The sequence below is a fragment of the Cebus imitator genome, unplaced genomic scaffold (assembly GCF_001604975.1).
Source record: "Cebus imitator isolate Cc_AM_T3 unplaced genomic scaffold, Cebus_imitator-1.0 Scaffold297, whole genome shotgun sequence".
NCBI lineage: Eukaryota > Metazoa > Chordata > Mammalia > Primates > Cebidae > Cebus > Cebus imitator.
In genome coordinates this window covers 2,425,562-2,439,805 of record NW_016107612.1, presented here as the reverse complement: position 1 = coordinate 2,439,805, position 14,244 = coordinate 2,425,562, and the positions used below count along the sequence as shown (strand labels likewise).

General features: G+C 39.3%; 1 protein-coding gene across 2 annotated transcripts in view; it reads right to left on the bottom strand.

The window, feature by feature from the left end:
* The window catches only part of AMFR (autocrine motility factor receptor), a 52,905-nt gene that overhangs the window by 23,902 nt on the left and 14,759 nt on the right, over positions 1 to 14,244 (bottom strand). For both annotated transcript variants that reach the window (XM_017502696.2, XM_017502697.2), the window contains exons 3-9: positions 13,306 to 13,470; positions 11,899 to 12,051; positions 9,486 to 9,526; positions 9,191 to 9,323; positions 7,488 to 7,621; positions 6,542 to 6,652; positions 945 to 1,135 (exon numbers count right to left, since the gene is read on the bottom strand). In XM_017502696.2, coding sequence (XP_017358185.1) covers positions 945 to 1,135; positions 6,542 to 6,652; positions 7,488 to 7,621; positions 9,191 to 9,323; positions 9,486 to 9,526; positions 11,899 to 12,051; positions 13,306 to 13,470 — 928 coding nt within the window. The remainder of the gene's footprint in view (positions 1 to 944; positions 1,136 to 6,541; positions 6,653 to 7,487; positions 7,622 to 9,190; positions 9,324 to 9,485; positions 9,527 to 11,898; positions 12,052 to 13,305; positions 13,471 to 14,244) is intronic.

Sequence of the window (14,244 nt, the reverse complement as noted above, 5' to 3'; positions counted from 1 at the left end):
TGTACTGAATGCTGCAGGTAATTGTAACACAGTGCTAAGTATTTGTGTATCTAAACATATCTGATAGGAAGCATACAGTAAAAATACGGTATGTAAAAAACAAAAAAGTACACCTACATAGTGCACTTACCACGAATGAAGCTTGCAGGATTAAAGCTGCTCTTTGTGAGTCAGTGAGTGGTGAAATGTGAAGGCCCAGGACATTACTGTATGCTACTGTAGACTTTATAAACACTGTACATTTAGGTTACACTAAATTCAAGAAAAAATGTTTCTTTCTTTAATAAATTAAATTTAGCTTACTATAAGTTTTTTACTTTATAAACTTGTTTTAACTTTTTGACTCTTGTAGTAACACTTAACTTAAAATCCAAATACCCTGTACAGCTGTACAAAAATATTTTCTTTCATTATATCTTTATTCTGTAAGACTTTTTATATTTCTAAAAGTTTTAATTTTATTTTAAAAATTTTTTTGTTAAAAACTAAGATAGAAACACACACATTAGCCTAAGCCTACACAGGTCAGGAACAACAATATCACTGTCTTCCACCTCCACCTCCTGTCCCACTGGAAAGTCTTCAGGGACAGTACAAGCATGGACCTGTCATCTCCTAGAATAACAATATCTTCTTCTGGAATACCTCCTGAAGGACCTAACTGAGGCTGCTTTACAGTGAATTTTTTTGTATGTAAGTATGAGTACACTTTAAAATAATGATAAAAATTATAGTAAAACCAGGCCACAGGAATATTTTAGGTCCATCATCATCTTACGGGACCACTGCCGTATATGTGGCTTGTCATGGACTGAAATGTCGTTATGGAGCACATGACTGTATAATATTAAACTGGTCTGTACAGGGTAATTTACAATTAAAACAGTATCTGCTTAGCGGAGAACACCCCTTAGGTACAGTTTTAGAGGTTGAAACCAACTAACCATCGAAATGGAAGAAGTGATTGTGCTGGTTTAAGCGAGGTCTCCCTTCAGCTGCTGCTACAGGAACCAAATTCTCATCCAAGTTCTCTCCTTGATGGTCTTCCCTGACACGATTATTGTCGGCGATATTAAGAGACATTCTGCATGTTGGACAGGAGGTGTCCTGTTCTAGCCAGGAACGAAGACAGGAGCTACCAAAAAGTCCAAAAGAAGATACGTCAGCAACCTTGATTGTCCCTTAGCACACTTTGTGAGAATTTACCAGAAGTACTCTGGATGTATTAAATGTGCTCCAATTTCATTTTCTCTCTACCACTAGTGAGATTTAAGTGTTGAAAAGCATTTATGGACATTATCTCTTTGCCTTACTATACTTCTAGCATGTCCTGCTGGGAACATTAATTATTATATGAAGTCATCTACCAAGTTCCTGGTTGTGACCCCTCTTCAATGGGACTTCCTAGCATGGCTCACCATCTTCTTGTCCAACTTCATTTGGCTACTTCAGAATCCATGTGGCTGAATCATCCAACATCCTGGCCTCTCATGTCCTTGAGTTCTCTACTCTGACACTCATCTTTCACTCTGCTTTAGCTACCACAGTCATAACCTTGGCCTTGTCTTCAAAATCTTGATGTCAAAAATCTCACTCACTCACTCAAGCTCCTCTCCCTACAACTCACTTATCTGGCACCAAACTTGCTAAGACCTCCTATCTGCTTTTTCCTCAAGCATGACAGCCCTACAGGTCCCTACCTCCCCCTCCCCGGCTAACCTTTAAACTCTCCTCTCCATTCACCACCTCAACGTCCTCCACCCTCTTCTCTTTGCATGCTGCTTTCCCAACAAGGCCGAAGCTTCTTTTGCTCTCTCTCAGGAGATGATAATGCCTTAATTATGGTAGACACTCACTAAATACTTGAGGTGTCCATTAAAGGAAAGGGTACTAGAGTAAGAAGCAAAAAATGTGAGATCTGGTCTCAATTCTTCCACTAACTAGATGTGTGATCCAGGAGGTCTCTTCAACCTCTCTTGACTAGTCCTCTCCACTAAAGAAAGAAATGGCTAGATGAATTAATCTCCAAGGTCCTATCCATTTTATGAGAATTTGTTATCTTTCTCCAAGGGCTCAAGTAGGCACTGAATAAAAATGCTGTGTCTTCTTTTAAATATCTGTGAACATGTGTAGATATAAAGTTATAAAGGAAAACCTCACCATAATACAATAACCCTCAGAGTCTCTAGCAACCGAATGGTACATAAGCAATAGGAGTTTCCTAGAGGCCAAGATGGAGCTGCTACTTACTGTCTCTGTGTCATGAGACTACGTGACAGTCATGTTCCAAAATAATGTCATCTGCCTTTATGTGCATACCCAACTCTATCACATTTTGCAATAATTATCTATAATTTGTCTGTGGTAATTCAGTCAAATAAATTACTTTTTTAAAGTCCACTTCTCCTAGTGACACCCTTAAATCACAACACTAGTATAATAAAATTAGCCTGTGGGGGATTACAAAAGTATGTAAGATCCTTGCCTTCCAATAATGCTACACTGTGACATACTTTTTATAAGCAAATCTAAATTTATTTCATAGACTGTAAAATCCTCTCACATTAAATTTAACAGCCTAAAAACTCCAAGGTGAGTACAACTAGTTAGATATAGTTTTCCATTAAAAATTAAATGCTAGAGTCCTTAACTGAGAGAAATCAAACTTTAGAGAGAAAACAGATCTACTCACTGGACTCCGAAATGTTGCAAAAATACCCTCTGTAGCAACAAATTACCTAGCTATTGTGTCTGCAAGAATATAGACATTATCACAAATTAAAATGAATTTTCCTTAGATCCTCAGCACACAATGTATTCCCGAAGCTACAAAGTAAAGCAAACCAAGAGCACGTCCTAACAACTATTTGTTCACTCAACCCAAGGCAGACAAGTGTTTTAAAATTAAATCCTAACTCTTAAGCAACCAATGAGTAAAGAAGAAATCACTTGGAAAATGAGACACTTTGAGACAAATGAAAACAAAAACACAACATACCCAAACTTGTGGGATGCAGTGGAAGCAATGTCAGAGGCAAACTGGTAGCAGAAAATGCCTAAAAAGAAGAAAGCTCTCAAATCAGAAACCTAACTTTATGCCTACAGAACCAGAAAAAGAGCAAACTAAACCCAAAGCCAACAGAGGTATCTAGAGTAACCACAGAGACAAAAAATAGAATGGTGGTTGCCAAGGGCTTTGTGGGGAGCAGAGGGGGGCTTGTTGTATACTGGAGACAAATTTAGTTTCGTAAGATGAAAAAGTTCTGGAAACAGATAGTGATGAAGGCTGAACAACAATGTGATTGTACCTCATGCCACCAGACTATCTGCTTAAAAATGGCTAATGATAAATTTTATGCTGTGTTTTATCAGAATACAAAACTATATTTAAGAATTATTACTTTTTTTTTTTTTTTTTTTGAGACGGAGTTTCACTCTTGTTACCCAGGCTGGAGTGCAATGGCGCGATCTCGGCTCACCGCACCGCAACCTCCGCCTCCTGGGTTCAGGCAATTCTCCTGCCTCAGCCTCCTGAGTAGCTGGGATTACAGGCACGCACCACCATGCCCAGCTAATATTTTGTATTTTTAGTAGAGATGGGGTTTCACCATGTTGACCAGGATGGTCTCGATCTCTTGACCTCGTGATCCACCCGCCTCGGCCGCCCAAAGTGCTGGGATTACAGGCTTGAGCCACCGCGCCGGCCCAAGAATTATTACTAAAAAACAAAACAAAATCCACCATAATAAGATAACACTTCATACACACAAGAATGGCTATATCAACAAAAATAGCAAATGACAAGTGTTGGCAAGAATATGAAGAAACTAGGCTGGGCGCAGTGGCTCACGCCAGTAATCTCAGCACTTTGGGAGGCCAAGGCGGGCGGATCACCTGAGGTCAGGAGTTCAAGACCAGCCTGGCCAACATGGTGAAACCCCATCTTTAAAAATATATATATATATATGAAGAAACTAGAACCCTCAGGTATTATTGGTAGGAATATAAAGTGATACAGCTACTGTAGAAAACAGTTTGGCGTTTCCTCAAAAGTTAAACATAGAATTATCATATGACCCAGCAATTCCACTCCTAGGCATATACCCAAAAGAAGTGAGAACAAGTCCTGAAACAGATATTTCTTACAAGTGCATGTGCCTAGCAGCATTATTCACAATAGTCAAAATGTGAAAACAACCCAAATGTTCACCAATGGATGAATGGATAAACAAATTGTTTAATTTATAAAGTTATTTAAATGCACCCATTAAAAAGTAATGAAGTACTGATACATGCTACAACTTGGATGACCTAAAAAAAATACTAAGTGAAAGACGCCAGTCACAAAAAGTCACATGTCGTATGATTCCTTCATATGAAATGTCCAGAATAGGTAAATCCATAGAGACAAAAAGTAGATGAGTGGCTGCCAGCTGATGGAGAAGGAAGGAATGGAGAGTGCTTACTCAGTGACGATGGGGCGCTATTTTGGGGTGAGGAAAAGGTTTTGAAACTAGCGAGAAGGGTGGTTGCATAACATTGTGAACACACTAATAGCCACTGAACCATACACTTTAAAATGGTTAAATGGATATTATCTGAATTTTGCCTCAAAGAAATTAAATCCTAAAATTAATCTAACCATATGCTTGAAGATATTATTTCTGAGCTAAAATAGAGTTATTCTGAGCTATTCTTCCCAACTAGCCTCCAAGCTCCTTAGGGACTAACCAAAATAATTTTGAGAAATGTGCGCAAATTCCCTGGTCTTCCCAACCTCAACAAACAGTATCACTCTGCACCCAATTGCCCAAGACGCAAAACTGGAGAAAGGCTGGCACCTCTTTCATTCCTCACTTTCCCTCAGCCAGTCTAGCACCACATCCTTCCAGATCCCCTCAAATCTGTCTTCTCACTAACTCTTCTTCTACCACCAGAGTCTAAACTATTCTCTTTTTTTTTTTTTTTTTGGACGGAGTTTCATTCTTGTTGCCCAGGCTGGAGTGCAGTCGCATGATCTCAGCTCACAGCAACCTCTGCCTCCTGGGTTGAAGGGATTATCCTACCTCAGCCTTCTAAGTAGCTGGGATTACAGGTGCCTGCCACCAAGCTTGACAAATTTTTTTGTATTTTTAGTAAAGACGGGGTTTCCCCATGTTGGTCAGTCTGGTCTCAAACTCCTGACCTCAGGTGATCCGCTCGCCTCAGCCTCCCAAAGTGCTGGGATTACCCCAGAACCACTGCAGCCATCACTAACCAATCCCCTGATCTTCTCAAACAGCAAATCTTACCCGCCAATCCTTACTTAGCCTTCAATAGCATCTCACCACTCCCAATGGTACTCCAGACCTTGCCTATGTGTCTTCTGCCTCAGCAGACACCCCTTTCCTTTACTCTCTGGGATTTCCCACACAGCTTCTCTTTCAGTCTCTTCCATTTCTTCTTGCTGCACAAACGCTCCCTCTGTCTCAAGTACCTAGTACCACCTGATCCCTCCTTTTGCTGACTTAACTCCTACTTATCTTCAAGAGTCACTTCCTTCAAGTTGGAGTTGGAATCCTTTGTTACAAGCTCTCAAGAACCATGTTCCTTTGCTTTAAAGCACTTAACTCATTGACACTTTAAAATTCATAAATGTGCCTGGTTCATTCATGTTGGACTCCTCTACACTATAAGCTCCAGGAACGCAATGACCACACTGGTCATTTTCATTTTGTCCCCAGAGCCTAACACAGCACCCAGCACATTAAAAAAAAATCTGTCAACAAATACGTTAAGTTACTGAGATTCTAGTTCCAAAGCCCTATATTAAAAAGAAGAAGAAAAACTCTTTGAGATTGTAAAATAAGAAAGGAAGATTAAAGATTCAAAGATCAGAACTTTCCCAATATGCAAAACTGAAAACACATGCAAAAGGACAAAAGCTACCTCAGGGTCCATCAACACAAACATAAAGCCTATACACAGAGTCATTTACGTGAGACAGACAGAGGCCCAATGATATCTCGGATCTACTCCCATGCAGAAGGATTACTGAAGAGATTATTTTGTAATCCTGGATGATAGGCACAGCTCTTCTGTGCTGGTTAGTGGTCCTAGTCCCCATCTCCGTCCACTTCTCTGGTGTGCTTTTAGGCTTGAGGGTATGTACAAAATGCAAAATTATATATTCTGTCTCCCAATTAGCTAATAAGCTGTCTGAAAGCAAGGAATCCTCCCAATCCTTTCTTTTAAATCTTACAGGCATACTTACTGTACTTCAGAGCTAAAATGGAGAAGACATATTATGAAGACAGCTAACATATCCAGAAATTAAGATGGCAAACTATGGGTGGGAAACAGTCCTATGATGTAGGGAAGAGACTAAGGCACAAAGAAGGAGACCCAAGAGGTTCCCAGAACACTCATTGCCAGCAGCAAGGCCAGGCTGAGGTAATGTCCCCACTCCTCCACTAGGATGAGTCTCAAGCCTGGGTACAAAACACACCCACACGCCCTGGACAGAACACCAGTCCCACACGACCCTGCACAAAGCTCCTACTTGTGGAAAAGATGTCCACAGGGCAGCTTCCGTGCAGCCTGCATGGAGTCCCAGCAGATGGCACAGTCGTCATTGTTGACAGCCAGCTCCTCTGGAGTCGCAACTGCAAACCTGTGGAAACAAAACAAGCCCAGCAGGAACCTGGGTCAGTTCCACACACACTAAACACCACTTTATGGGCTGCACCTGTATCACAGCACAGTTACAAAGAAAGTGTGTTCAGCAAAACATTTTTGATAATCAGAAATAGAATTTATCTTCAAAGCCCATTAAAAAGTGAGTGAGAAACTTATGCACAGGAACTCTGTCTTAATAATGGCTGCTGTTAGTGAAGACTTTGGAGACCATATCTGGACAAATCAGAGGAGCAAGGCCCCTGGAGATCCAAACTGTGTCCCTGGGCACAAAGAAGAGATCCAAGCTGTGCCCCTGAGCACAAAGAGGATATCCATTAATCTTGCACCTCCAAGTGTGGTTTAGTCTCAGCTTGGCAAAAGAGTACCTCCTTCAATGAGGTTAAGTATGTATGTGTAAACACACACGTGCAGAGAACAACTGAGACCTGCTTTCAGGAAATGAACAGGGCAGAAGCCCAATGAAGCGTCTATTTGATAATAATGACAATCAAATAATGATGAATAAGAGCCTAATACTTACTGAGCACTATGTGCCCACTACCATTCTAAGTACATGAATTATTGCACCAAATTCTCCCAGTAGTTTAGGCAGAAGGTTCTGTCATCATCCCTAATTTAGAGGCGAGTAAATTGCCCCAAATCACACAGCACCTAAATGGGGATTCACACCCAGGCAGTCTGATTCCAGAGCCTCTCCTCTCCACCACTCTGTTATCAGTTTGCAAACATACATTCTGACATCTGAGATCTGCTACTATTAAAAAGCGAAAATGAGTAAATTTAGGCAACATCAACTTGTGCTTCCTTACCTGGCCTCCATGTTCCCAACCACGCGCAGGTAGTTCTTGTGCCGACGAATTCGACGCTGCACCTCATGAAACAGGTAACGCAACTGCATAAAGATGACCAGGCTGGCCATGGATAACCAGATGTTGCCAAATAACTTAAACAGAAAGAGAATAAAACACACAGTAAAAGTAAACATGAACCTGCTAGTGAGGAAGGTGCAGTAGGCAGCGAAAGCTCTTAACTATTGGTGAACGTGAACTGCAGTGTCTCTCAGAAAGGAAATACACAGATTTATCACATGATTTAAACAATGCGCATGCTTGTCAGCCTAGGTGTTCCATTGCCAGCCATCTTTCCTGAGAAATTCATCAGAAATGGAAAAGCTTTACGCAAAAAGATGTCTATCCATGCAATTATAAAAGAGAAAATATGACAATAAACAAAATGCCCATCAGAAGAACAGGTTGTAAACTCAAAAAATGTGTAATTATATAGTCATTAATTACATTTATTATACTAAACAACTACATATTACTATTATGTTTGTATAAACGACAGTTCTAAAGGTCTATTATATCGGAAGATAGTATTAGATAAATGAAAAAAGTATTAAACAAATGATAAAGATATAACTATCTTTATCAAACTAATATATGATAAAAAAAATTATGTAAAGATGTGAAATAGCAAACAACCGAATATAACCTAAATAACCCATTGTGGGATGTGGTTCATTAAATCATGGTATAGTTACCTGATGAAATTTTTATCCTGAAAGTATTAAAATGGCTTAAAGGAACTGATGCTAGCATAGCAAAATGTTCATAATACATTAGTTAAAAAAAAACTGTATGTCTAAAATATGATGTCAACTTATGAATGTATATATTCAAATACATAAAAAGAAGCAGTTAGGAAATAAGCATGAGGAAAAAAATTAAAATTTAAAAAAAGACAAAAAAATCTTAACAGTTATCTTTGGCCACTTGTTTTTTTCCTTTTTTGAGGGGGAAGGGAGGCTTTTTAAAAAAAAGAATTACATGCTTTCTTAAAAAAGTATGTTTTCAAAGTTTCTTTTAAAAAGTAGACTTAGAAATGTCCATGTCTAGCCCAATAATTTTAAAATGCTACTTGCTAGGCTCATAATTTAAATAAGTTGCCCAGCAACTATTTTGAATCTCACCATTATTAGATCACTGAAGCACTAACCAATGAAGCAGATCTATGACACTGTAATTTCTAACATACCAAAGTAAAATGTAAACGATGGTGGTAGGAATGTAGGAATTAAGTATAAAGACTTTTTTTAAATTACAAAGATGGAAAATGTATAAATCCGTGAAGTAGCTAACATTGCAGGAATTCTCATTACCACCTACAAAGTAACTGCTAAATATGTAAAGTCATAGAAACTATGGAGAAAGGTAGCTTCTTAATTTCATGCAAAAAGAATGATCTATTGACTTGGTCAGCAAAGTTAAGTAAGTCTCCCATGACAAGAAACACCTCCTGAGTTGGCACGAGCCAAAGCAGTTCCATGGCACTGCCTTACACCCAGTGGCAAAAAGAGGGACCCTAGGTTTGCAACCATATTCTTTTTTAGTCTTTTAAGTAGTCCATCCACATCTTAATCCTAAGGTTTCATTTTTTAATGAACAAACCATTACTGCTCCTAATTCTAAAAGGCTTGCCCTCTGTTAGAGCTCCATCTGAGGGAACTTACCAACATGTGAATGTGGTGCATGAGGTCCAGGGACAGGAGAGTGAGCTCCATGACGAAATCTGTGTAATAGACGTATGTCCCCTTTCCTTCCCACGTCCCTTCATGGTTGAGGTCCCAGAGGTGAATTACGTATCTGTAATGAAGAGAGAAAACACCTTACTAATTTACTGTTACAACTGAATTTGGTTTAACCATGTTGTAGTTTAGTCAGATTTTTATATATTTCATACCCGCTACATCTTAAAATCAATTCTGTGAGTAGGCCTCGATCGCCTCCCTCCCAAATTTTACTCACCGTAAAATCACATGAGCAGTCCTCACTGTCACAAGAAGAGACTATAAAAGAGGATATTTTTCATTTTAGTAAAATTTAGCATTGTTCAGACCAAATTTATTTTTATAAAATGATAAAAGACAAACATTTCTCGGTTCAATTAAAAATCACATTGTTCAAGTTTACCCATTATTTTTTTTTCTCTGCTTCAAATTTCCATATTTTTATGATTTAGAAACCCAGTTTATATTGAGGAAAAGTCCTGTTAACAGGTGACAACCAATTATACCTGTCCATCTCCTGGGAATCCCCCTATAATCTTGAGGTTCACCTTGGTAGTTTGACCATCAATTCTATTTCACATAGAATTAAATCACTGTAACAGATTACTTAGAAGGGTGATGCTGTAACTCCGAATATAGCTTAGGTACTGCTATCCTAGATAAGAGGACCTGCTCTCTCCCTAGTGCTTTGTGCACTCCCTTTGTCCACCAGCAGAAAAGAAAATGAAAGAAATCAAAAGCAAAATAAGGTTGGCCATGTCATGCCTTTAACCTCAGCACTTTGGGAGACCAAGGCAGGAGGACTGCTTAAGCTCAGGAGTTCAAAACCAGCCTGGGTAACATGGTGAAACCCCATCTCTACAAAAAATACAAAAATTAGCTGGAAATGGTAGCATGTTCCTGTAGTCCTGGCTACTTGGGAGGCTGAGGTGGGAAGATGGATTGAGCCTGGAGGTGGAAACTGTGGTAAGCAGAGATCATACCACAGCACTCCAGCCTGGGTGACAGAGCCAGACCCCAGACCCTGTCTCAATAAATAAATAAATAAGCCTCTCATGGCTTTTTCCCCCTTGTACAGACAAAGTCTCACTATGTTGGCTAGGCTGGTCTTGAAGGGCATTTTTTATTATAGAAACTGATGGCAAGGCACAGTGGCTCGCACCTGTAATCTCAGCACTTTGAGAGGCCAAGGTGGGTGGATTGCTTCATCTCAGGTGTTCAAGACCAGCCTGGGTAACATGGCAAAACCCCACCTCTACAAAAAAACAAAAAATCAGCCAGGCATGGTGGTTCATGCCTGTGGTCACAGCTATTAGGGAGACAGAGATGGGAGGATCACTTGAGCCCACAAGGTGGAAGTTGCAGTGAGCCGAGGTTGCACGACTGCACTCCAGCCTGGGCAACAAAGTGAGACCTTGTCTTAAAAAAAAAAAAAAAAAAAAAAAAAGAAACATTATAAAAAAAAAAAAAAAAAAAAAAAGACATGTTTCATTAAGAAAAAAGTCCTATTAATCTAGTAGAATAAAACTATTATTTATGTTTGAGCTTAAATTCCTGTTTATAAGTAAAACATATTTTACATGAGAAACTCTATGAATATAAGAAATGTTTTAAAATATCAAATCTGTAATATGATAAATTATCTTGAATAAACAGTAACTAGCTAAAATAAAAGCATATACTATAGTATGACCTAACAGGCCTAGGTTAAATGTGTTTATTTTCAGGTACACACTTGTCAAAGTTTGGACTAGTATTGTATTAGTTGAAAGTCAGAGAACCAAAAACGGCAAATAATACTATAGTATTATTCTAACGGTGCTTTGTAATAAAATATATCTAAAGCAAAGGAAATAAGTCAGTGTAAATAGATTTTTCAACAGATTTTGTGTCAAGATGAAATACAGTTGTATATTTTTCATATACAGAATACTTTCTGTATTGAATACTATTCAACTAAGATTACATGTCCTATTATTTATATTAGGACTATTATATTTTATTTATAATATTATATCATAATTAACATTATGTATTTAAATGTTCCTTTTCTAATTTTACTTATACTACTAAATGTACTCCAAAGTGAATGCTGTCAAACAGAAATAAACTTTAACTCTGCTCCACAAAATTCCCAATTAGTTTAAACTTAGTGTTTTGATATTAGCCAGTTAGCTTCACTTTATCTAATACCTCATTTTTTAATTAATAATACTAATTATGGGTAAAAGTACTTTGCCTTTGGCCAGAGGAAAAAGCAAAAATAGCCATCAAATATAAGGACATAGAAAGAATTTTTATTTCTACTGAACAAAAGTTGGTATTTTCAGAAAGATTTAAAAGAGTGAAAATTGTTTAAAGCTTAAAATACTCATGAATAGATCAGATTTTCCTTCAAAATGATGAATACAGTTTACATATTCGTTATTCTGTAACATATTTATACCCCATGTAAAGAAAGAATTACATAAAATACCACATAAAAGCATTCAGTACCAATACCCAACACACAAAAAGGAACTGAAATGCTTCTTAAAACTAAGACCAAATATCCCCATCATTTCATGAGTGAAAATAACCTGTCAAACATCCAACTTCCTTGAAAACAGACAGAAACACAATCTGAGCAAGTCCTATGTCCAGCATCTCACCTCTGCAGCCATGAAAGCCAAGGTGTGCATTCCATGGGTGTAGCCAGTGATGCAGCAGACAGCCGCCAGTCCACAGCATGAAAGCAGCATGGCAACCAACAGAGACAGGACTCGACCATGGCTGCTCATAGGTGTGGTGGGCGAGAAGGAAAGCTGAAATGCACACAAAGGGAAACTGCTCATTCTTCTTCATGGCAGTGTTAAACTTCACTGAGAAATTCAAGGTCAGTCTTTGCTTCTCTGCTTAGGGTTCTGTGCTAAGCACAGAAATGCATCCCATCACTATATGGTCCAATTCTACAATAACCCAAATATGAGCGTGAGCTGATATTTGGAGATCCTTATCATTTAATTTAGGTATGCATTATATTTCTCTCTCTTACTCTAAGGATCTTCCTAGCACTAGGATTATAAACCTCTAGAAGCAATGTTCCAAGGGTATATAACTCTCTCCTCTCACTTTCAACAAGACTCAGGACAGTGCCTATTCTGTTGTGTTTCTCAATCTTGCTCTAGTCCTCCCTGAAATTGGCATTCCCAGTCTGTTAGGGCTAGGACAACTGAAATGCAATCCAGGCGCAGAGTTAGCACTATTACAATGTGATGTCAGCATTACGCAAGTAGAGGCAACAGCCTGAAAAGAGGGCCTGGAGCTGCAACTCCTGAGGTTGCAGGCGTAGATTTTTAAAAAAACCAGTTTGGGAGGTTAGAAGCTCCAGTTTGTGCCTGCAAATGAGGGTTGAATGTGAATGAAATAAAGGTTTTGAGAGTGGGATTAACTCCCACGGAGGTGCAAGGTCCATGTGGACTGGAAAAACAAGGCCCTGGAGTGGCTTTAACTGAGGGGCAGCATTGTAGGTGCACACTTATCTGGGACTCACGAGATTACTTTAGGTCACTAATGGGTGGGGGTTCACCCACACAGCTATGATCTGAAACCAAGTGGCTCAGATCTTGTACCAGATATAAAATAATTCACTTCTGCACCCAAGGAATCTAAGGGAGCTAATTCAGTCCTGGCCCAGGGGTGGAAATCGTATAAACTAGTCAGAAAGAAGAGCTCCGAGAACCAGGGTGAGTGGAGGGAGACGGAGAAAATATCTAGAAAAGACCAGATTTTATCGTTTATGCATCAAGGTTTCCTTGCACTGTGATCAAAACAGTTTGCATAGGTGAAGTGTAATGTAATATACTGCAGGGCTGGGAGGAAAGCTCCCTAGCAGACATCAGTTCTGCATCTCTTGGCTGCTGCAGAAAGTTCTTCAAGAAACAGGTAATGGGGGCCTGATCTAGGAGTCTTCCCAGGAGAGCTACCCTGACCATGCCTTCTGTGGCTCATTCATGTTCCACAATTCAAAGCTGGCAAACGTGTGACTAAGCAAGCAAAATGCTTGGCTAAAAACTCACATATTCAAATCGATCCTTGCAGAGCTGAACCATCAGGTGTAGAAAGACAAGTCCAGCAAACCAGAGGCACCACATGACCACCTCTTCCACCGTCTGGACATTCAGCACACCAAAGATGAAAATAAACTTGTAGAAAATAAAATTCCAAAATTTGTCTTTGAGATGCTAAAAAAGAAGAATGTTTATGAAGGTGAGTATCATCATACCTACCCCATTTAACAGAAGTTACCATAACAAAAGCTGGCTTCCACGGAAGATATATTCCGTACTCGGCTTTCCAACACTTGTCCTCAAGAAAACAGAAGGAAAAACAAAAAGCAGCCATCTGAAGAAGACACCCAGAAAGTAATCTGTAAGCTCTGAACTGTAACCCTAAATCAATTATGGAATTTTAGCTATTAAAAGGATAGTGACATTAGTTTAGTAACTTACATATTAAGAAATAGGCCAGGCACAGTGGCTCATGCCTGTAATCCCAACACTTTTGGAGGCTGAAGCGGGTGGACAGCTTGAGCTCAAGAGTTTGAGATAAGCCTAAACAACATGGTGAAACCCTGTCTCCACCAAAAAAAAAAAAAATACAGGCCAGGCACAGTGGCTCATGCCTGTAATCCTAGACCTCTGGGAGGCCGAAGTGGGCGGATCACTTTAAGTTACAAGTTCAAGACCAGCCTGACCAACATGGAGAAACCCCATCTCTACTAAAAATAAAAAATTAGCTGGGAATAGTGGCAGGCGCCTGTAATCTCAGCTACTCGGGAGGCTGAGGCAGGAGAATCTCTTGAACCCGGGAGGCAGAGGTTGGCTGAGACAGCACCATTACCCTCGAGCCTGGGCAAAAGACCAAAACTCCACCTCAAAAAAAAAACCTGCGAACTACAGAGGGTACATTTCATAAGGATGCCTGGACAAAGCGGAGAGGAAATTCTTGGGCTAACA